This window comes from Dicentrarchus labrax, unplaced genomic scaffold, assembly GCF_905237075.1.
Source record: "Dicentrarchus labrax unplaced genomic scaffold, dlabrax2021, whole genome shotgun sequence".
NCBI classification, from domain to species: Eukaryota; Metazoa; Chordata; class Actinopteri; family Moronidae; genus Dicentrarchus; species Dicentrarchus labrax.
In genome coordinates, this window is record NW_026136710.1 from 12,048,466 (window position 1) to 12,070,626 (window position 22,161).

General features: G+C 41.7%; 1 protein-coding gene across 5 annotated transcripts; it reads right to left on the reverse strand.

Annotated features, from left to right (window-relative positions):
• Window positions 1-87: 87 nt before the first annotated feature.
• Window positions 88-18,662, reverse strand: cplane1 (ciliogenesis and planar polarity effector 1). Of its 5 annotated transcripts, none has more exons than XM_051412767.1 (50): window positions 18,559-18,662; window positions 18,036-18,189; window positions 17,812-17,947; window positions 17,615-17,734; window positions 16,672-16,904; window positions 16,436-16,539; window positions 16,204-16,360; window positions 15,999-16,102; window positions 15,521-15,703; window positions 14,629-14,878; window positions 14,337-14,537; window positions 13,324-14,108; window positions 12,995-13,185; window positions 12,746-12,826; window positions 12,496-12,660; window positions 12,180-12,344; window positions 11,871-12,102; window positions 11,614-11,750; window positions 11,300-11,517; window positions 11,049-11,213; window positions 10,639-10,786; window positions 10,432-10,541; window positions 10,183-10,332; window positions 9,963-10,074; window positions 9,265-9,580; window positions 8,054-9,172; window positions 7,694-7,845; window positions 7,514-7,599; window positions 7,359-7,423; window positions 6,828-7,098; window positions 6,367-6,741; window positions 5,623-6,279; window positions 5,349-5,530; window positions 5,181-5,268; window positions 5,035-5,095; window positions 4,694-4,828; window positions 4,405-4,467; window positions 4,133-4,218; window positions 3,753-3,990; window positions 3,369-3,628; window positions 3,144-3,234; window positions 2,866-3,021; window positions 2,559-2,601; window positions 2,308-2,439; window positions 2,038-2,218; window positions 1,875-1,930; window positions 1,632-1,799; window positions 1,305-1,441; window positions 866-1,143; window positions 88-663 (listed from the first exon to the last, which is right to left on the reverse strand). In XM_051412767.1, the coding sequence occupies exons 2-50, from the start codon at window positions 18,114-18,116 to the stop codon at window positions 508-510; spliced, it is 9,780 nt and encodes a 3,259-aa protein (XP_051268727.1). In that variant the 5' UTR covers window positions 18,117-18,189; window positions 18,559-18,662; the 3' UTR covers window positions 88-507. The 5 variants fall into 5 exon arrangements, with proteins under 5 accessions (XP_051268727.1, XP_051268728.1, XP_051268729.1 ...); XM_051412768.1 differs by having other exon boundaries at window positions 2,038-2,215; window positions 12,180-12,347; XM_051412769.1 differs by having other exon boundaries at window positions 929-1,143; window positions 12,180-12,347.
• Window positions 18,663-22,161: the final 3,499 nt, after the last annotated feature.

The following is a 22,161-nucleotide window of genomic DNA, read 5'->3' on the forward strand; positions in this document are numbered from 1 at the left end:
GGACACAGAATAATTCAATCTAATATTAAAACACATTTTGTGTGTTCCAGTGGGCTCCGTACAACAATTAAAATGAGAGGAAACAGCTTTGAAATGTTTAAATCCAGATATTTAATAGCTGGGACAGTCAAGTCTGTGAAAAAATAAATTATAAATGTAGAAAACTTTACACACAAATGGCACATGCCGATGTGGAGAGGACATTACTGCAGATGTCAGTGCAACAAAATATTCTATCACAAATTATCAATGAAAATAAAATTGATTACATATCTACTGTAGTCATACTTTATCAATTAAAAATCCATGTCTTGACATACAGTATTTAATATCACTGCTATATTGAATTGATTAAACATATCTAAATTATAAAACTATATCATCGTAGTTTATAATGCATCTGATTTACAACATACTCAATAGGCACATAACATTTTTTTCCCAGTAATATAGCATCTTCTCAAGTGTCAGCAAAGTAAGAAAAGGTTTTTCTTTTTCTTGAGACGCTCAAGTTTCTTCTGCAGTCGCCATCCTCTCGATAGCAGCCCAGTCTATTTTGCTGAGGCTGCTGCTGCCGGTTTCAGAAAGGTTGTCCAGCCAGTCCATGTCTGATACACCAGCTATGGCACCATCATCCTGCTCATCCAAAAGTCCAGACAAATCCTGAAAGGTGTACAACACATGTATGAAACTGGACATGAAACCACATCATCTATCAAAAGTATGCCATTTAAAATTATTATCCACATTCTTAATTCAAGCAGAGGACAATCATTTGAGAGTGAATGGGAGGTTAGTTTCCATCTACATTAGTTACATTCCTCTCAGATATAGGCTAATATCTAATCAAAAATGTGATTCTTACTATGTTAGACTCCTCTGGGCCCAGGAGCCTATTCAATTCTGAGGTAGTCTCCCAAAGGTTCACCTCGTCTCTCTCTTCCATCCTCGTCTGTTCCCTCAAGGTCCCTCTCCCTACAGCAGTCGCCCTTGAAGGACTTTTGTTCAGCCCCGTCTTTCTCTGGTATCCAACATGGCCTTTGTCACTCTGGCTGGCTGTGAGCGGTTTAGTGTGGCTCTTTGTGTCAGTGAGCATGCCACGTCTGGTCACCTGAGACAAACGGTCCCTTGGCAGAGAGGTAACTAACACAAAATTCCCATAAACAAGTTTAGTGAATTGCCATCAAAACAAGAAAAAACTGCGCACCAACACACCATTTTGAATTTGATTATAATTGAATTGAATATAATAGCATGAAAATACATCTACAGGGTATCAATGTAGATGAATATCATTATGATACCTGGTCTATGTAGTCCCAGTCTCCTGCGGTGATCCTCTGAAGGCTGTCCTTGCAGCTCAGCAGTCCATGGACGAAGATGGGCTTGAGCTGGACCAGACTTAAGACTTCTTTTGTCATTGGCAGATACACTGCGAGTCCTAAGAAGAAGACATTAACTCCATTACCAAATCCAGATAATTCCAGATTTTCAGAAGGAACAGGTTCGGGTTTGTACAGAATCTGATCATTGTGGAATAATTCACAAATGATTTGTTCAAGTGCTAGATCAGAGTACAGTTATTCTTTAATGAGGCAAGATCCTGGTCAGATTACTTCTGGTGGAGATACCTGTGAGCGCTACTAGGCGGTGGAGCAGAGTTGCATCGCGTAGTTGAGGGTACAGGTGAACCTTCGGTCCGTGAGGAACAGCGTAGGGTTGGAGGATTGATGGGAAAGTCACTGGCTATAGAACAAGCTTCACGGGTCCTCTGGTTGTATTGCTCCAGAAGCATAAACCTATTAAATCAAATGGAAATAACAGTTGTACACATGCACATCTCTTGCGTACAGACAATGTAAACAGGTACATACTTTTCTTTTTCCTCTCTGGTTCTCCAAGTGGTTGCTTGATTCTTGTTTGTTGGTTTCTGCAGGGGCACAGCAGGTGAACAACAATGTATAAAAACAATATAATATTTTCAAAAATAACACGCAATAGAATATCACTCTTATTAAAGAGGCAAACATATCATACCACTGTTCCAGAGGTAGAAAAAGGTTTGTGCTCCCTCTCTCTCAGGCTCTCTCTGTGTTTCTGATAAACAGCCAGTCTTTCCCTATGTTTCCTTCTCATCCAGATCCTCAGCTCTCTCCTCTCGTCCTCTGGAAGGACACGTTTCTGCGACATCCAGCTGCTTTGCTGCTGGTCCATCCTGCTGGGGGCCACGTTACGTTTCAGCTCAGTGATTATGATTTTTGTTTAGGTAGTCATTTGTACAGCACTGAATTTTAGTAGGTACCATACCTGCTACGGTGCGCAGTCTGTGAATTGGACAAATCTAGGTCAGCTGGGGATAAATACCCCTCCTTCATCAGCTCGTCTAAGATTTCTGCTGTATCGGATAGCCCAGTGTGACCCAGATTCTCATTGGCCCATCTAGGGATTGACAGGTTGAAGGCAGAGTATTGAGAAATAGCAGAAGAGGGAAAAAATAAGTGAGGTAAGAACATCCGAGTCATAACCTGGTTAAAAGGCTTAAGATTTAAAAGACTTACGAAGGAGATATTCCAGATGCTTCAGCCAGCTGATCTCTTGTTTCTGTGGGGGCAAATATTAAAACAGATTTATACAAGAATAAAGAATACATTTAAAATCAATCAGACAGTGCATCAGCTGATTTCAGTCTTATCAGTATTATTGTGCCATATGTAGAAAATGTGTAAAGCCCACATTGCATTTACCTTTAGCACACTATTGTTATTTCTATCCATCAACTATAAATACAGTTATTTATCACTGTGCTAGCCCCTAATTTAAAGTAGCAACAATTTTTAGGAAATGTTTGATTAAATGTTTCTTTACTTGGAGGGGTGTAAAGGTAGGAAGGACCAGCATTGTGACTGTGAGAATAAGATGGCTTCCTTTCGTCACTATGAACCACACATTCTTCTTCCTGATATTCTTCTTCCTCTTCACAGGCATTTGGTTCAGTCGAAGTGTCCAGTTGCGGCATCCATGCTGTTAGGGACAGAGGATGTACAACAGAGTCTTGAATTCTAGAATTTCTTTCTGAATGGAATGTAATTTAAAATGCAATCCCATTTTGGCTTTTATTATAGATGAATAGTTTTAGGTCATACCTTCCTGTGGGACAGAGAGTCTGACAGTTTTTTGTTTTTTCTTCACTTCAGGATTTGAGACTGGTGTGAGATTTTCAATAGTGTTCACCAGCTACACAGAGACAAAGCAGGACAAGCAAGGAATGATAGATTACATAACTTTGTCTGCCTTCGAAGCCAATTTGTAAACTTGGGTGTCATTAATAATATAAGCATGATAAATAAAAACACAACATGCTTATGTACCATCCTGGAGTTGGAAAAGTCCATCTCCAGATAGTCTGCAATGTTCTGTAGAGCGGCCAACTGAGCGTCCAGCTCTGACAGGCGAGAGGAGAACCAGACTGTAGGAGGTGTGGATGAGGCACTGTGAGGTCCAACGCTCTGGGACTTTATGGCACGACAGATTTCCGAGTCAGACAGATCAACCAAGTCTTGTGGAGTGATTCTCTCTGGATCCATATCGGTTCCAATGTGGCTGTGTGACAGCGACTCCTCAGGGATATCTAGAGTAAACAGTACAGCAGCTATTAGCACCAAATGTTACCGGTAGTGCTGTGCCTCACCACGGGTCTGACTGTATTCAGTATAAAAGACAAAATTGCTTTAAACATAAACCCATACAAAGACCTGCATGAGTGTTGGGTTTCAGGAGATCCTCTGGAATTATGACAAAGGGTTGTGGATCAGCAACTGCAGCACTCCTAATAACAGAAGTTGCAAGTACATGAAGCTCAGCAGAAGTAGGTGAGGATGGGCGGACGGAAGGAACATCTTGTGCTTCTGGGCTGAGACTGGGTGGCAAATCCTGATGCAGGGCTTTGTCTTCAAGATCCAAGACACTTATGAACTGGTGGCCATTCAGATCCTGAGAGACAAAGACAAGGAAACAAATAAAAGTGAATTGAAATAAAAACATCTATTTATGTAACATTTATTAAAGTAATCCCTTGCTAAAATGTGAGTTTAATATAGAAATGGCCCCTGCCGTCTAGTTTGTCTGGCCATACCAGATTATTCTCTGGTCCCTGTGGGGTCTCCTCTGGGTCCGGAACAAGGCGCTCTTTGAAAAGGTGCAGATTTCCTGAACTTTGTGCTAGATAGAGAAAACACACACACACACACACACACACACACACACACACACACACACACACACACACACACACACACACACACACACACACACACACACACACACACAATGTTTAACTCTTCATTATATCCCCAACACATAGGAAGCAGTGTGTTATTTTGTACGTGCAATTTCAAATCAACTTACATTTAGGACTACTTGCAGTCACAGAGGCAGACACAGCTTTATCCACAAGAGTGGAAGGACAAGCTGAGAAAGAAATAATCAAATCAACTCAAAAGAATAATGGTAAATTATTAAATTTCTCAGAATCTAGGTTTTGGGAAACTTGCACAGAACCCCAGTATTTTCAAGGAATGAAGGCAGAACAGAGAAGTGTTATTTCTAATTGATTGAAAAAAGATCATTAATACTCACACACATTTTTGTTTAATTAGAAAAACAAACAAAAACAGTGTAACAGTGTCTAATTTACCTGGGTCTGTGTTGGTGAAGGCATCATGGCACTCTGGGGGTCTTTTACATGTGGAAGCAAACGCATGTAGCTCAGCTGAAGTGGACATGGCCTTGTCCAATAATCTCTGACCAGTCAGCAAAGAGTCAAAGGACCCTGGGAATTAAAGTTAATTAGAAAAAGAACAACAGATCAATAGAATTCAAAACATGCCATTATAATGTTCCACTGGTACTATATTTATAATATGCTAAAATGTCCAGTCAATAATTAGATTATAATGTATGTAACACATGTAAAACAAATATTTATTGTAACAGTATTGCAGCAGTTTATCGATTAGGTATGTATCAGACACTAACCAAACTGAATGGCAGCATTCTGTCCAGCTGCAGGCTCCTCAGATACAGCCTCATTTGCAGGCTGTAAATACATTAGAACAAATAAATTAGACTTAAACATTGGTAATTGTACAAAATACATCTTACTAGAATTAACATTATTCTACCTCTTGTGTAAGGATGATAGACTCGTTCGGTCTGAATGTGACTTCTGTTTTTCTTGCCCTCCCTGACTTCTCCTCTCTTCTCTTCTGCCTGTAAACAAGACATAATGAGTATAGTGTGTAAAATAATCAACTTAAACAACAACGAAATGAAAATTAAGATGTGATTGCCTCTTGCTGGAGTTAAAGCTAGGAGAAGTGGTAGCCCTTCTAGTGCTTTCAGCAGACGGGTCTACTCTGAGCAACCGTGGTCGAGCCTCTTCAGCATTCTGCCTCCCCATCACTGAACTTGTCAGCTCCTCCATGGAGATGAGACGGGTCATTTGGGCTGAAGGAGCGGCCAGGGGCAACATCTGTGGCAGAGACAGATATATGTACATAAACCACAATGCAAGATTTAATGATACCTAATTTAAAATCCTGAAGTAATGGAAGTATTGCTTGCCATTTTTGGTCCAGATTCTATATGTAGAAGCTTGATCATAGGCGCTTCTCCAATTGGAGCTGGAATGACAGTAGCAGGCCTGGAGGAATACGGTAAGGGCAGTCTGGGGAACGTGATGTTGTTTTGTGGGGCAGGCTGAAAGTGCAGCAGGCGAAGGCCCTGCATTGGTGCAGGTGTGTGAGCTGGTAAATTAGAAGGAAGTAGTGAGAAGCTTTGCCCCCTGAATTTCTCTGATGTCTGAGTTTTGGGTTGAGAGTACCCAGGAGAATCAAAGCTGAGTTGTCTTTTTGGAACCCAAGACCCATTTCTTTTTTCCTCTTCCATCTTCTTTGAGGTGGACTGGCTGTTATTTTTAAGTTTGTGCTGATGGGATATGGTTGCAGGGTTTGTGGTGTGCAGCGTCTGGGACCTTTGGGCTGGGGGATAGTGTGGGGCATTCTGGTGAGGCAATGGAGGATGTTGGAGCTGAAGTAACTTCAGACCCAAAACCTGGGTGGCAGGATCACTTTGTATGCAATCATTAGAAGGCGGTAACACAGGGGCACTGTGAATGATGTCAGTAGTTGCCAGAAGCCCCTCTGTGGGTGGGATTAACCTCCTGCTCTCCCTAAACTGGATTTCTGGTGACATCGCTTGGACAGAGAGTGGCTGCATTTCCTGAAGAAAAACAAACTGTATTCAACTTGGTTTCACTGTGATTTAAGTATTGTTTACATACAAGTTAACAGAACACTTAAACAATACCTGATAATTTACAACTTCACCAGTTGCAGTTGAGGGTTGATTCATAGTGGTGTGATGCTGGCCAGCTGCTGAAGAGGATATACCTGAACGCAGTCTGGCAGGCTGCTGTGCAAACAGATATGAAGGGACCTGATCGGACTGAGGGTTGTTGGATCCTGAACTTAGTGCACATGCTTGTGTGTGAGGCGTCACTGAAGTGGTGGATGGAACGGGTAAGGCATTTGGTTGAGGGATGAAATTGGTAGCATAAGAGGATGGCACATTGTGGTGTGAGGAGTTCATGTTAGACTGGGCCAAAGAAGAGCTCTGCTGGGCAAGTTGAAGGTTCGAAAACGAAGCTCCCAAAACCTCCATAAAGCTCATGTAGTTGATATTCTGTATTGGTGGACAAAAACACTTGAAATCAGAATCAATTTAAAGAGTCACTTGAGTCCAAACCTTTCCTTTCGGTCGGTTCTTACCTGCACCAATCTGAATAAGTCTTCACCGAGACGCTGCCTCATTGGCTCAGTCTGAGTGGATAATGGCTGATTGGGGGCTGTAAAATCCACAGTGGGTGCACCAGCTGTGGAGCTTTGTGGCTGAAGGCTTGGAGGATCCACAGGTGTGTTGGGGAGTAGCACTCCAGTTAAACTAGAAAGTTCTGCATGGACCTCTGCCTCTGGCTGGACAGTAGGAAGAGCTTGGGGCTCTGGGTGTGTGGCAGCTTGTAGGCTGTCAGCATCACTGTGGCTTGAACAACAAAACAGGCAATTTCAATATCACATGTCAAAAACGATTTAGTATGTTTTGGCCTGAGGTTTAACCACCAAAATGTTGATGTAGAAATAACAGGAAAAAAATACAGTACAAATAGCAGCGATTATGTTTATAATTCTATGGTTTGGTGTTGATAAATTAATAAATATAATATAAAAGTGAACAACTATAGTTAACATTATATAACATGATAAGACCACTTTCATGCAACATAAATAACATCAACAACTCACAGAGAGGCGGAACTGGACATATCCGCAGCATTTTCTGAGAAGTCCAGGTCTGCAAGCTTTAAACTCTAAAAAAGGACACAACAACAGTTACTCTTGTGTTTTGACACAGTTGATGATATATATGAAGAACAGGGATCCAAAATGGTAATATTCACCGTTTCAGGCGTGCAGATATTTTCAGAGATGTTCCCATTGGAAACAGAGGACGACACTTCCAAGCCCTCACTCTCAGTACTTTTGCCTACAAATATCCAACACATCAGTCAGTATTCTCTGTTATGAGGGTCTGCATTACAAAACACTTTGATCATCCAATATAACTCTTAATATCATACCTTCTTTTTCAGGTGTTACATCTAAGTCATCGAGAGATGGTTGTTGTAAACTGGATTGTCTCTGCTGAGCATCAAATATCAGTTGATCCTGGTCGTTAGGGAGAGGTGTCCTGTGAAATGTCAGTTCCTCTGGTTCATCTGTATGTGTAGCACTGCAGGGAAACAAATTATATATAAATACAACAGATTATTCATATTTACAGTAAAACAAAAAGGAACTATGCTGTGTTATATGAACTGTTTGTGAGATAAAGCCATGTGAAATGCTGAATAATTTCAAAATAAATATGTAATGTATCTTTGCTAGTTTCCATTTAGTCCTATAATAAACCACTGTAAACAAAAACATGGGGCACTCACATGGACAGTTCTTCTTGCTGTTGGTTGTGATCAAGACCAGTGATGGGAGTGTTGGCTGATCCAGGGTAGCCTGTATCAACGCTGCTCTCTCTCTCCAGCTTCCTATCCATCTCAAGTTGCAGCACAGGGGCTACAGTCCATTGTGTTTCTGGAACTTGGATATGGGCACTGTAGCAGTCAGTCCCGAGTAAAGCAGTGTATCTGTACTGCAGCAAGCTGAGGGAAGTGAGGACGGCAGGTGCCGAGGCTTTGACACGAATCACTACACCTTCATCAGCTGTTCCGCCAACCCCTCTTCCCCTCTCTTTCTTCTTTTTTCCATGATGTCCTAGTAGCACCCTCCTATCGGCCCAGCGTACCATCCACTCCAGCAGCCTGCCCAGCTCTGGAAACTGAGCCTCTAATTTAGTGCCCAAGCCCTGCTGCAGTTCAATCACAGCTTCCACAGAAGTTGGGGAGCCAAATATCAAGCTCTCTGATGGCTGCCCTGTGGGAAAGGCACTTTGAATAGGGTTAGTTTCAGAACCAAAGAGGCCTCCCTTTATTCTTTGAGCTAAAGGCACACTGCTCTGCTGTTGAAGGCCAAACAAACCCTTCTCCCTGCCAGTTATCAGCCCAGGAAGAGAGTTGACAGAAAGGCTGGTTCTGGATATGGGTGCTTCACTCCAGATGGAGGAAGTTTGCAACTCTGGTGCCGCACCTTGTTTCACAGGCTTGTAGCAGTAGCCAGCTCTGAACACTGGAGGATCATTGCTCAAGTGTTTTCTTGCTGGATGGTGCGCATCCCTTTGACGGCGATGAATAGTTGTGAGCACGTCAAAGGTGAGAGAATGCAACTCTCTCTCCCTCAGCTGGGAGGAGAAGCCCTTCAACAAAGGGAGTTCACCGCCTGAGTCCCCCCCATCGGCACTATCCTTCTCTAGCACATAGCTGAGGAAAAGCTCTAGGAAATTTAAATACTCTTCATCTTCTAGCTCAAATTCCCAGGTGCCAACCACCGGGAGGGAGGGCTGCTCACTCTCCTTGGCCTCACCTGGGTGACTCTCCTCCTGAATGACGCTTTCAATCTTAACAGCAGTCTTCTTTGCATGCTTTCTCACCTTATTTGCTTTTTTGCCCCTGCAAAGTACAACACAGAGCACAGAATAAGCCACAACATAGATATGTGATACCTCAGTGTAATGGTAGTGCTACTATTCCACGCTGGCTACCTTGTTTTGGCTCTGCTATGCACTTCAGGAGAGATAGCCTCAGATGTATTATCCGCTGTGTCTCCATCACTGCACACTGGGGGGTACCCACAGTCAGTTAAGGTGCTGGTGCTTAGACTTGTACCGAGTGAGAGTTGCCTCAACACAGCCATCCCATGTTTGCTTCCCCTGTCCTCCTCTTCCTCCTCCTTCTCCCACAGATGGAGCTCAGGGGTGGCCAGGTGCCTCTGCAAACGCCCAAGATGTTTTCTTCTCTGCCTGCGTTTGTCTTGAATCACAATCATCATCACCTCGTTCACGTCCCATTTTTCCCCCTCTGGAGAACAGACAGAATAACATAGAGTATAGTGACATTTGTTTAGGAGGTTATAGATAACAAGTAGAATATATTATCCTAAATCTCTGTCCATGCTTTTAACTAAAAGAAATACACAAAGCTTTGAGGATTTAAAACCAAATTAGTAATATGTAACTAGCAGTAATCAAAGTACAGAGACAGAGGTGTTATGACCCCGCTCAAAGACCATAGCAAATTATCTTTGAGGTCGGCACATTTGGCGTTTCAGAAATAAGAGAATTCCTGAAGTTTTCATTACATTATCAACAGAACTCAAGTATCAGTAATACAATGTAGCCAGCAGTAAAGTTAAACCAGAGTAAAATAAAAGAAATGCATCACGGTGTTCAGGTGTCCGTACCAATGACATTGCACAGCCTCAGTCTCTGCAGTAGTGAATTGTACTTTTCTCTCAAAGGGACTCTGACAGACTCTTCCTCCTCTGGGAAGGCTTGTACCAGCGTGTCTGCCACCTAAGAAGAAGAACAGAGGAGGATGAGAAATGTACTCACTTAAGGTCATTCTGTGTTACTTTGATAAACATCATCTATGTAAGAATAGGCAAGAAAAAGTCATATCACCAGAGAGATAGGAGGAAGTTCAGACACAAGGCTGAGGAGTATGTCCTGGAGGATCTCTTCAGCATTGAGGAAGCAAGAAAAAGGCAGAAAACGACAGGCCCAGCGGAGAGCGTCAACACAGGCAGGTATCACTTCTGAACCCCCAGGGATCTGAGAGACACAAATACACACACACTTATTTAAAGGGCACAAATGGCTTAGGATATTTATACAAAAACATGTCACACAGTCGAAACACAAATGGAATACCTGTTCATCTCTGCCATGCTGTCTGGCAGCCTGATACTTCCTGCAGGAAATGGAGAGCTGATCCCTGACATGAAGCATCCAGCATAAACCACAGAGCTCCCTAAAACAGACTACAGACAGAATATAGTTATAGTTAGAATATAGTTTTATCTGGAAAAGTAGATCATTGATTATTATATTCGCAATTCACGATGAGTGGAATCTTACTAATTGTTTCAATGGTGTCAGGGTCCAGGTGACCATCTTTATTAGGCCCCTGTCTGAAGAATCCACTGCGCGTGACGAACTTCATCAGGCCTTCTGGAAAAGGCTTTTCTTTTTCAGCAGCTGATGGATAAGAGTACTTCTTCTTGATCTAAAAAAACATAATATCAAATATTTGCATTATTTAGGATGTGGTAGGGCACTTCATACCAAAGCGTAATCACAGGTATGTCTGACAGGTTGTCTATTATTCAACATACAACCAATGATAATTTCTAGTTTCAAATATAGTAAAATGGAAAATACTTGGAATTTCTCCAAAAAATGTATTTGTTGCCAGCTTGTCAGTCACACTTGGGGAAGTTTAATCCTCTTATTAAACCAGACAGAAACCCCTCAGTCCTAGAAAGTACCTTGTGTAATATGTGTCTGGCACGGCGCAGGTGGCTGATGTACCACTGGGCAGCAGGATGGCAACAACGTGCAGATCTCAGAAGTAACAGTAATCTTTGGAGAACTCCAGACACCTTGTGACGTGATGCAACTTCTGCAAACTGCCCTGTTGTTCCTACTGGGTCCTAAACAGAAGACACACACATTTAATTTTACTAAAATGGACATGTAAACATATTGCATGCAAAGGTTGATCTTCTGTGTTATGTACCTGTGTGTTAGGGGAAGGCTGAGGGCAATAAAGAGGTGGGGAAGGCAGATACAGTCCATTGGGCACCAAGGTAGGCAAGCAAGAACACAGGGTTTTGGCTCTGTCCAGCAAAGAAGATAAGGGTGGTGATATAACATTCACTCCGGCCATGACTGAGGCCTTCAGAATCTCCTGTATGGAAACCTGTAACACATCCCAGTCTTCTCCTTCCAAAAGGTCTAGTAAAAAAGTTGACAAAAAGCATAGATTAAGATGAAAGGGGTCGATGTGGGTTGTCGATTGTGGTCATTTCATAGTTGTCAGGTCTCACCAACCTCTAAAGCTCTCGTCAACGTCTTTATCTCTGTGCTCTTGGGAGTCAGACTTGTTGTCAAGAAGACACTCCAACTCAACCTGAAAAATGCTTCCTGGTTCTAAAATTGATGGGAGATGGAGCTCTCTCCTCCTGAGTCTGTCATAAAAGATGTCATTGAGATGTGAGTGTTAACAAAAATGGTAAAACTGAATTTAATATATTGTAATGATGGTAACAGAAAACTCATTTGCTCCTTAATAATACTTTCACACTGACCGAGTGAAGTCAAAGTGGTCATTGCAGTAATTCCTATAGGCCAGGCCCAGAGACGCTGCTGTCTTCCAGTCCCCAAGATGGTAAGCCAACCACACAGTCTCGGGAAGCAGACCCCCCAGAAGGAGCAGGTCCTGGGCGTAGTCTACTGTCCATACTTCTGACAGCTGCTGTTGTCGCACAGCTCTAGCCACCTCTGTCTGGCACAATGGCACCAAGCGCCCGACACTAGGGGCTGGGAAAGAACATATTAGCAAATAGCAATATAAATAAAGACATGTTTTAAACTTACAAATAATTATAAAAACACACCATGTGGTAGATGTAGTGGAGGCAGGACGGCCACATGGTGAGGGGGCATGATGTAGAGGGGTTGGTTGGTGAAATAAGAGGCCATGAATCTCCCCAGAGTCTGAACCACGGCACAAGCTGCATCACAGTGAAGGTCTACCGGCAACCACGGGCAAGGAAGAGACTCTGCTGCAGGGCATGAAGACAGAGCTAATGACAAACATCTTACTTTCGGAGTGAGGTACACTTCTCATTCTCGAGACAGACTGCAGTTCTATACATGGTCTACACATTATACGCTGGTGTCAAAGACAACCCGTTATTGACCATGGCTGACCTGTTATGGAAGTCATGTTGTCCTTCTGGTGTCCAGCCCTATGCAGGATCAGGCGGGCCATGTGGTCCCCCAACTCCTGGGCTTCTCTCAGACGGTACTCGGATAACAAACTGTATAGGAGTGCCAGACAAAGCCGTGTCTCTTTGAAGACACTACGATCAGAGCCTAACAAAAAAGACATATGATTACCGGTTCAGACTGAATGTTACCACATGTACTTAAATGGAAAAACTAAAGCAGTGGTTCTTACTTTTGTTACTCTCCTCACAAATTTGTGACCGCCATGTATCAGCACTTTTTGGGTACAAACCACAAAGGAAAAGATGTTCGCCTAAGGGGAGAAGAGAGAAATACTAAACAACAACAATTATTCAGATATATTCAGACATAACTCTTAGGCTTTCCTTCAATCTGAATCACTGTTATTTTGAATTTTACATGTATTTCTTGTAGCTGGTACAACAACCATAGTTAGATAAACAGTCCTTCTGTTACAGACCTGGGTAACTTAGCAGCGCAGGGCCCTCCTCTAGTCTTTCTCCTGTAGCCTGCAGAGCAGTTTGGATCTGGGCCATGTTGACTGCCAACTGTTGCTGTTCCTCCTCCCAGCCATCACAGCCTTTAAAGCTTTTCAGTTCCTCCATATACTGCTGGGTGATATTGTAGACCCATTGCCACACTCCCAACAATCTAGCCAAAATAGAAAATCAAACCTTGTTTGATTTGAGATAACCAAAACATGACATGCAATGACTGGCATCCACAACAACAATTAATCGAACTAGCTACTCATAAAGCGACACATAAAAAGCCAGAGACAGTCTGTACCTGCTGGATGGTCGCTGGGGAACAGGTTGTGCCTGCTGTACAAAGCTAGATTTCTCTTCCTTCTCATCCTGTAACAGAGGCACATGGTGTACACCTGAAGGCCAGAGCTGTGGTGGCTGGGATTCCTTCTCTGCAGAGGACCAGACATGTCTTTGCTGCATGCTGTAGGTGTGGTCAAGAGAATCAGAGACCTGCTGCAAGATCAGTAGGACTGTGGATAGACTGTGGGATGATAACATACAGTGACCAGTCTGGTGGGACTCAGGGTCAGGGGTCAGCATGAGGTATATCAGCCGTTTACTGAGCTCTACCACCAGCCCCAGGCAGCTTGGCCCATCTGAGTGAGCGCTATCCCAGGGAAGAAAAGAAAGAAGGGCTTTGAGAAGGTGCAAGAGGCAAGTAGAAACCGAGGTGTTCTTTTTCCCTGTGTGGACCGGGGAGCTGGGCATCAAATGGAGTAAAGCAGCAAATCGTACTACACAGTAGAGGGTGTGCTTGAGCAAACAAGTTCTGTTCTCCACAGCATTTCCTAGAGACATGCCAAAAGCCCAGGCTGTTAACAGCTTACTCTGGATTTTCCCAAGTTCTCGATGAAGAAGAGGAGTTTTCCTCCCTTTTTCAACATAGTCAGTTTCACAATCTGGGCTAGTAATAAGTCCAGTGTCAGTCTGTGTGTCCAAGGCATGGAGTGTGTCAAACATTGAGGCAAACTCCAGACGGCCGCCATCCTCCATATGAGAACCAGCAGGAGCTCCGTCTAAATCAGAGTCATCCTCAAAGAAGGTCTAGGAAACCACACAGACAAACAGACAGCCAACATACATGAATCAATTGATAAAGCACCTATGAGTCATTATTACTCAAGCAAACTAATGTACTATAATTGGATTGTTTTCAGTGTTAGCAATAACCTGACATCAAATATGCCCATGTCAACAGGTAAGGCTGTGTTATAAAAAAAAGTTATAAAATGGGATTAGAAAGGGAATGAATGTGTCAGTCATGGTACCGACCTGCACTTTTTCAAGAAGCTCCTTGGTACCACCCAATGTCCCCTGGTCCTGCAGGAAAAGTGGCAGAGTGGATCCATCTGTGGCAGCTGAAAGGACAGAGTCTGCTGTTTTGGGCCCACGTGTAACAATGGGGTTGAACCCGTCAAGGCTGCTGTCAAGATTCAGGCAAGATACAGACTCCAGCCATACCCTCACATGAATCTGAAAATAACGAATGTGAGGAAACCTTATTGTCAAGAGTAGTCATGCAGAAAGTACATACAAAAGCTGAAGCTGGGTAAGATCCCACCACCTGTGATTTATCCAGTATCCGGCTGGCCTTCTCAAGGTCCTTGCTTGTGTCCTTTAGAAGTGTTTTTAGCATCAGGGCAGCAGAAGGCCTATCTAGCACCCTCATAACTGTGGCCATATACCCATCAGACACAATTAGATACAACAGCCGTGGATGCCAGGTCACAGAATAGCGCTGCCTCAGGACATCCCGAACTGACAAGCTAGAGCTGGACAGAGAGGCCTCCCCTTTCCCTGCGGTCATTGGCGGCCTGCAAAGGGAGAGGATAGATGGAAAAACAGAAAACCTTTTATCACAGATAGTAAATTATGTATTATATTATATCACAGACATTATATTATATATCATATAACAGACATTATATTATATATTATATTACATCACAGACATCATATTATATATTATATTAGTGCGGAAACAATTAGTCAATGAGTAGATGATGAATGGGCAACTATTCATAAACGAATAATAATCATTTTTCAGGTCAAAATACCAAACATTCTTCTTCATATTCTGCTTCTGTGTGAGGATTTGCTGCTTTTCTCTTTTTGGTATCATTATAACTGAATATTGTTGGATTTTGGACTGTAGGTTGGACTTAAACAAGACACTTGAAGACAATATCTTTGGAGTTAATAGTAACAGGCCTTTTTCTTGTGTTTTCTGACATTTTACAGGACCAAGGGACACTGGATTTAAACTTCAATGCTTAGGACAATAGATGGGACAGAATGACTTGGCTCTTGTGCTGAAAAGTGGAAGTAAAGCAACCAATAGTAAAGGAGACCACAGATGAAAGAAGAGATATAATAATTAAGAACATCAGTCCAAACAAATCAATAACTTGTAACAAGAGCTAATAAGTGATGACCACAATGTCTCAAATGTATACCGGTAAGTGACGAGAGGGTGCAGGGGTAGGAAGTGTGCAGGCCCAAAGTCAACACTGCAACCAGAGCTTGTGAGAGTGAGAAGTCCCCCAAGGCGAGACACCATAAGAAGGGACCCTCTCTTCAGAACACAGGACAGGAAAAGACCGCCTGGTGACCAGCTCACACTGCCCACCCAGTAGGACCTGAAAGAGAAGATATGTAAAGTCTAAATAACTACACACTGTACATCAAAGATCTGAAAGTTGTTCAAATGATAAGACAAGAAGTGATAATTCCCTATCTGGAACATTTTTATCTAGACATATTTTATTTTAAGTAGTGAAGATTCAGTCATAGCCCTTCAGCAGCAATATTTAGACAGTCCGACTGAACAAATGTTGAGCCCCAGGTTGGGCCTCTTATTGGCTGACTACTGCAACCACAACTCCTGTTCCCATTTTTATTTACTTTATACTTTAGTATTTACATAAACTGTACCGTATGTATTTAGAGGGGATGTCCATTTTCTTACTTCCGCATCCTCCAAGGCCACTTGATTTTGAGACAAAATTCTGTGTGCTCACAAAGAGGACCTGCGTGGCCTGCAATCACCAACAGGAAAATACAAATCTTGATAAACATTTTTACAGATGGATGGAAAAGACTGATGCAGTTGTGAAAAAAGAAAAAGAGAGGTGCTCACCTTAGGCTGTCTCTGGTTCAGAACGATGGCTAACAGTCGGCCATCTGGGGAGAAGGCTGGCACCAAGGCTCCTCTGGACTTCACTGGTTGGCAGGGTGGGGTGAGACGAGACATGGGGTATGTCTTGGTGGCCCACTGTATGCTGTATCCCACAGAACTACAAACAGAAATAGTTTTAACTACTGTAAAACCCACTGAGAGTCCTGCCAGTTACACAGACTCGCTCACTCACCCCACTCTCACACGGCCCTCTTCCCATTGAATTTTCAGGAAGGTGATCATTAGCTTCTTCCCAGATGTGAAAACAAAAGCTGATAAGCAGACATCACCTATAGTCTATGGAAGTTTGAAGAAAAATAAGATAAGATATAATGCTTATGGAAAAAAAGACATGGAGATGCTGGTCTGTAAAATTGTACTGAAACATGACAAAATATCTAAAATATGTATTCCATTTAGTACACAGACCTCTGTCTTGATGAAGATGGTGTGTTGGGATGCTTCTTTGTCATGTGAAGAAGGCAAAGTGGAGTCTTCAAGAGGCTGTATATGTGCCCAGCGTCCCTTGACTGTGCCATCTCGTAGCCCAGTCAAATCTCTAACATCCATACACTCCCACAGGAACACTTGCCCTGTTATGGCCACTAGGAGCACACGCATCCCATTCCCAGAAACCTGGAGTGACAGTCGTGTTGCATTCCCTGTGAAAACATACACACATAAATCCATCGACTGAAGATTTAACATTTCATTTAAATGTAATAACTGGAATTAGAATACGCTATGTGCAGCTCAAGTAAAAAAAAGGAAAAATCACTTTCCAAGCACCCACCCACAATCTGCTGCCATTGTTAGAACCAGGATAGAATATTCAGGTAAATAGGTACTTGTACTTGTTTCAAGTGTATATTACAGTATCACAGTAGAGAGAATACATGTGTAGTGACTGTGAACACTTGATGGATGATTATTGCACATTTAAAGGACCCGTGTGTAGGATTTAATGGCATTTAGTACTGAGATTGCAGACTGCAACCAACTAAACCCCCTTGATTCATACAAGCACAAAGAACCACAGTGGCCTAAAAAACTTGTGAAAATGAAAAAGGCCTGTCTAGAGCCAGAGTTTGGTTGACTGGTTGGTCTATTCCTGGCCTCTGTAGAAGAGGAACGGCTCCCTCTGTAGATTTTAAAAAAGGCTCATAAAGGTAACAAAAACACAACAATTCCTATTTTATATTATACATTAATGAAAACATACCTATGAATATTATATTCCATTTCTGCCAACAGATCATCCTAAATGTTACATACTGGAACTTTAATGTCAGCCCTATTGGTAACCATGCAATTTAAGAAGAATGCTTGTATGAAACGTACAGTAATGTATACACACATGTACTGTGCATACCTTGAACGGCAGTAATCATATGAACTACTTCTGGGACTGCTGCAGCAGTCTTCAACAAGTCTTTATCCCTGTTCCACAGAAACAGCTCTCCTGAGACCAAAAGTCCACAAAGCCACATACCTGAAAAACAACAAAAGAAACGTATTATCAGACTGACAGGTGACAAGGGTTTCACTTTGAGTTTACAAATAACTCACCATTGTGAGATGAAGCCATTGTCATCACACTGTTGAGCAAAGGATGGAGTTTAGGAGTCCTCTTCTTGGTGCGACCAGACACCATGTTGATCTCACTGATCCGTTTGTCATCTAACAGGAACACAGACTCCTTCTCCTGTAACACAACACAGGTTCACAGTCATGTTAAGATAAAGACAGCCAAGCTTTATTGTTACTGGCTGAAAACACTTTACTGTCCTCACCTTCCCAAGCCAACAGAACCGCGGCCATGGTTTCTTCCGTTTGATGCTGGATGACAAAACAACCTCCAACTTTAGCTCCATGTTTAAAAGACAGCATCGGTTCTCCCTCTTGACTATCCACTCAGGAAGACTTGATCGAGATCGCAGGATCCCACTAGAAAGGCAAGACGATATAAATGCATAGGTTAGCTGCCAAGCGACTATTGTATTTGCTGCGATGTAAACAATCCGACTAGCTACATATTATTAAATATCCCCTGAAAACATTATACTTTTAAAGAATCAAGTGACAATTACTGACAACGTTAAAGTACCGTGTTGTATGAACGAACAAAAACCATCACCAAGGATAACTACAGTAGCGTTAGCCACCTAGCTAACCGTGCTTACTGCGCGGAGCGTTTATTCGTCCCGAAAAACAGCCTAACGTTCCCCTGAGCACCTCCGCTACACTAGTTCTAGTCTAATATTAAACCTGTTAACATCTTTTGGTCACGAAATTGTCAATAAAAACATGTTATACCGTTGCTAATCGTGAAATATTTCGAAACTCCCTCCGCTACAGCGGCCAGAATTGTTTCCCATGATCCTCTTGGAGGAAGCTTCAACGCGTTGCCGTAGGAACGTGACGTGAGCCGACGCCTTGTGGGAAGCAGTGAGTTTATTATTATTATTAGTACAAGCAGGTGTTTGTGAACTTCACACACAGTTGTTCATTACTGAATATCATTCATTTCCAGTCCGTATTGTTCGATGAATGATCTCTTTTTAGCTTTCATGGCACAAGAATAGGAGGTATCCCTAACTGGCTGTATAACTATATGTTCATTATAATGCCATTGTATTCTTACATTTCTATGCAGAGTTAAGTGCTTTACTGATTCCCTACAGCATCCTTGTAAAGAAACAGGTGTTTGTTAATTGTTTTTTTGTTGGCTTCTTGCTTTTTTATTTGACCCAGTGGTGTTCTCAAACATATTCGGGAGCAGGGCCTGTTGAGACATCACTAGGGTGGGGTGCACAAACTCAATAAATACAGGGTGTTGCAAGTTGGTTTGGCCTAAAATTGAATTACTGAATAGGCATTTATAACAATAATGGGGCCATTTTAATTGTTGCACAAGCATACTTTAGCCAGCAGATGGCAATGCTACAACAGAAACTACTGCCAGGTATGTTTACCCAGCATAGCAAAGTGTTTTTGAATTCACATGTAAGCCAGTTCTGACTAGAGCAGAAGAGATCACTGGGGCAGATAAACGGTGGCATAAGAGGCTTTTTGTACTTTGTCTCTGAGCTATCGCAGATATCTCTCCACAAGGTCAATTTTCTCTGAGGAACGTGCACACCTATTAACTATCTGAAAGTTTGTGTGCAGTAAGCGGTTTTCTTCACCATTAACATGCTTTGGGTTGTGTGAACTGTTAATCAATAAGGTCCCTTATTGGCTTGTTACAGAGAGTTATTAGGTTTGCCCCCCGGCCCCTGCTGGTATTTAATTACCCTTGCACTCTCTCCTTTTCATCATGATGGAGATGATGGCAGCCATTGCCAATAGGTGAAAGAGGAGACTTCACCAGACCTTAATTGGTTCATTTGCCTCTGCCTGCCAGGCGCAGATGGAGCTCTTTATTACCGTCACTGCCAGGTTCATTCTGGTCTGATGAGAACAGTCTTAAGAGGGAGAGCTTGACAGCATATGAGAGCATGATGACATTGCCAAAATGATAATCAGAATGTTCACAGTTCAAAAAAGCAAACCGTTATAGCACTATACAGACTTTGTGTATTCATAATTGAACTCTTTTGTCACCATTGTGTTATGATGATTCAATAGGGAAAGACTACTACTAGAATATTATTGTCATGCTTATGAGCTTATTGTTAAAATGCAGCTGGGTCCGGGAATTCAGTAGCATCCTATTCCTCAATAATGCTATCTGTAATAGCTGTGTTTATATTTGTGCATGTGTGTGTGTGTACATGTTTACAGACGTTGCAGATGTGCATATCTACATGTTCCTCTTGCCAAGCGTCAGCCTGTTTTTGAGCTATTTTAGTCCCTCTGCGTGTGTTTATTTACATGAATATCATTTAATTGTAAAACTGTCTTTACACAGCCAAATATGGCATAACTGAGGAATATATGGCAAGAACACAAAATGCACTTTAGAATAAAAATCAAAATGGGGGTGTTTAAAAACTTATCAAGTAAGCAAATGTACAAGTCATCAGAGCACTTGTGCTTTTATATGCTTCTGAACTTAAACGCATTTTGGTTAGAATTTGCATCTTTCTCTGATGTGAGTGATAACAATAATTGAATTTACATAAAATACCTGTTGCTAATTACATCACTGAATGGAAGTAGCCTATTACCTTGCAAATCTCAACTCAATTTGTTAATCACTGATCATAACATACATGGAGGTTAAGATTGAAGGTAAAACACTGTTTTCACATCAGAAGGAAAAAATCTTAAAGAAATGAGTACTGTAGGTCTGTAATTCCTAATTACTATTTATTTTAATGTTTCCTGCTCTCTCAACAAAGCATGCCTGCCCATAAGGGGGTTGTTGAGTTAGTATTTCTGCATGATAAAACTGAACAATTACTACATTTGGATTTCTAGAACTCTCATCATGTGTTTGACCAAATCAAATCAAATTTATTTCTAAAGCATTTAAAAACAACCCTTGTTGACCAAAGTGCAGTACAGACCAGAGCAGGTAGAGAAACACAAATAAAAAGAAACACAGAGGATCTGTATGATGTTTGTATATCGATCCTCCAGCACACACTAATAGTGGATAAACAGTATAGCCATTAGAACAACGTGCTTAACTAGAGTACAATAACACATCTATATCTTCTAGTGTTCAATACAGGGACATTAGTTGGCATGGTAACCTCATTTGCCATCCGCTGGCCTCATTCATACTGAAAAATGACAATCAGGAAACTGTAAAGACACAATTCAATATTCTTTCTCACAACAACAGCGGGGCACAGCATGTCTGCTGGCTTCTATCATCACATGTTTGTTGGGAAGATTTATTAGTGTACAGGGTGCTGAGTCCAGCATTATGTTAAATAATGACAAATAGGTGTTCAAAGTCTAATTGAGCATTTGAGGATAAAAAAGGCAGGAAAAGGTGAGAAATGTATGCTGGGGGTGTTTCCACTGAGGTAGGATGAAATGTCACAGATGTTAAATTTGAGATTGACCAGGCAACTGTAAGGAACAGTTCAACATTTTGAGTTACACAAGAAGATTGATACTACTAACAAGAAAGCAAAATGTCCCAAAATGTCTAATGTGTGAGTGCAGCTGTGTCAGACGTATATATGCTGGAACTGGGGCCTTTCCACAGCAGACATTTTGACTTATCGTAGCAGGAGAAGCACAGGTGTTACTAACAACATTAACACTGCTGGGAAAATGGCTCACTAAATCATTTTTTCAGAAACAAATTGTGACAAGCTCTTATCCTGAGATATTTTCCGAACCTGAGAAACAGGATTCTCAGTAAAATTAGTGCTCTGCTGTCAACACACGTTAGTTGTGAAATGATCATTTGCATTGGAGAGGTTTTCCCGTATCATCCATGATCTCTGTTGACTGTGACAGATAGGTGCTGATTCAATTTATGAAGCTACACGGTGTGGTGTTGCTGCGTTGGACTGCATTATATTTTAAGGTGTAAATTATTGTGTCTCCCTGCCAGTGGTGGAAAGTAATAAAGCACACTTATTCAAGTATTTAAGTACAATTTTGAGGTATTTTATTTGAGTTTTTTTTAACTTTTATATATACTTTTCCAATAGATTTATTACAGAACTCAGCCTGGCTTAGAGAGTTATTCACATTTAACATGCTAAATATTTGATGAATGTAAAATATGCTGAAAGACAAAAAAAAAGTAGTAGGCTACCTTCAAATCATGCCTATATAATAAAGTGAGAATCAAATATGTAATATTTATGATAATATACACATTTGTGGCATTCTGTAAAGACATACTTTTACTTTTCATACTCACATTTGGATGGAGGACTTGTGAATCAGTGTGCTTTTACAATGTGGTATTACTTCCTTATCCACTCCACATTTCCTCCCTCCCTA

Excerpts from the sequence above, each read along its gene's own strand:
- cplane1 (XM_051412763.1), bottom strand. The coding sequence starts at position 18,116 with ATGGAGCTAAAGTTGGAGGTTGTTTTGTCATCCAGCATCAAACGGAAG. Across the intron at positions 9,173-9,264 it reads CATAGCAGAGCCAAAACAAG|GGGCAAAAAAGCAAATAAGG; the intron begins GTAGCCAGCGTG and ends TGTACTTTGCAG. Across the intron at positions 3,629-3,752 it reads GAAACCCAACACTCATGCAG|ATATCCCTGAGGAGTCGCTG; the intron begins GTCTTTGTATGG and ends TGTTTACTCTAG.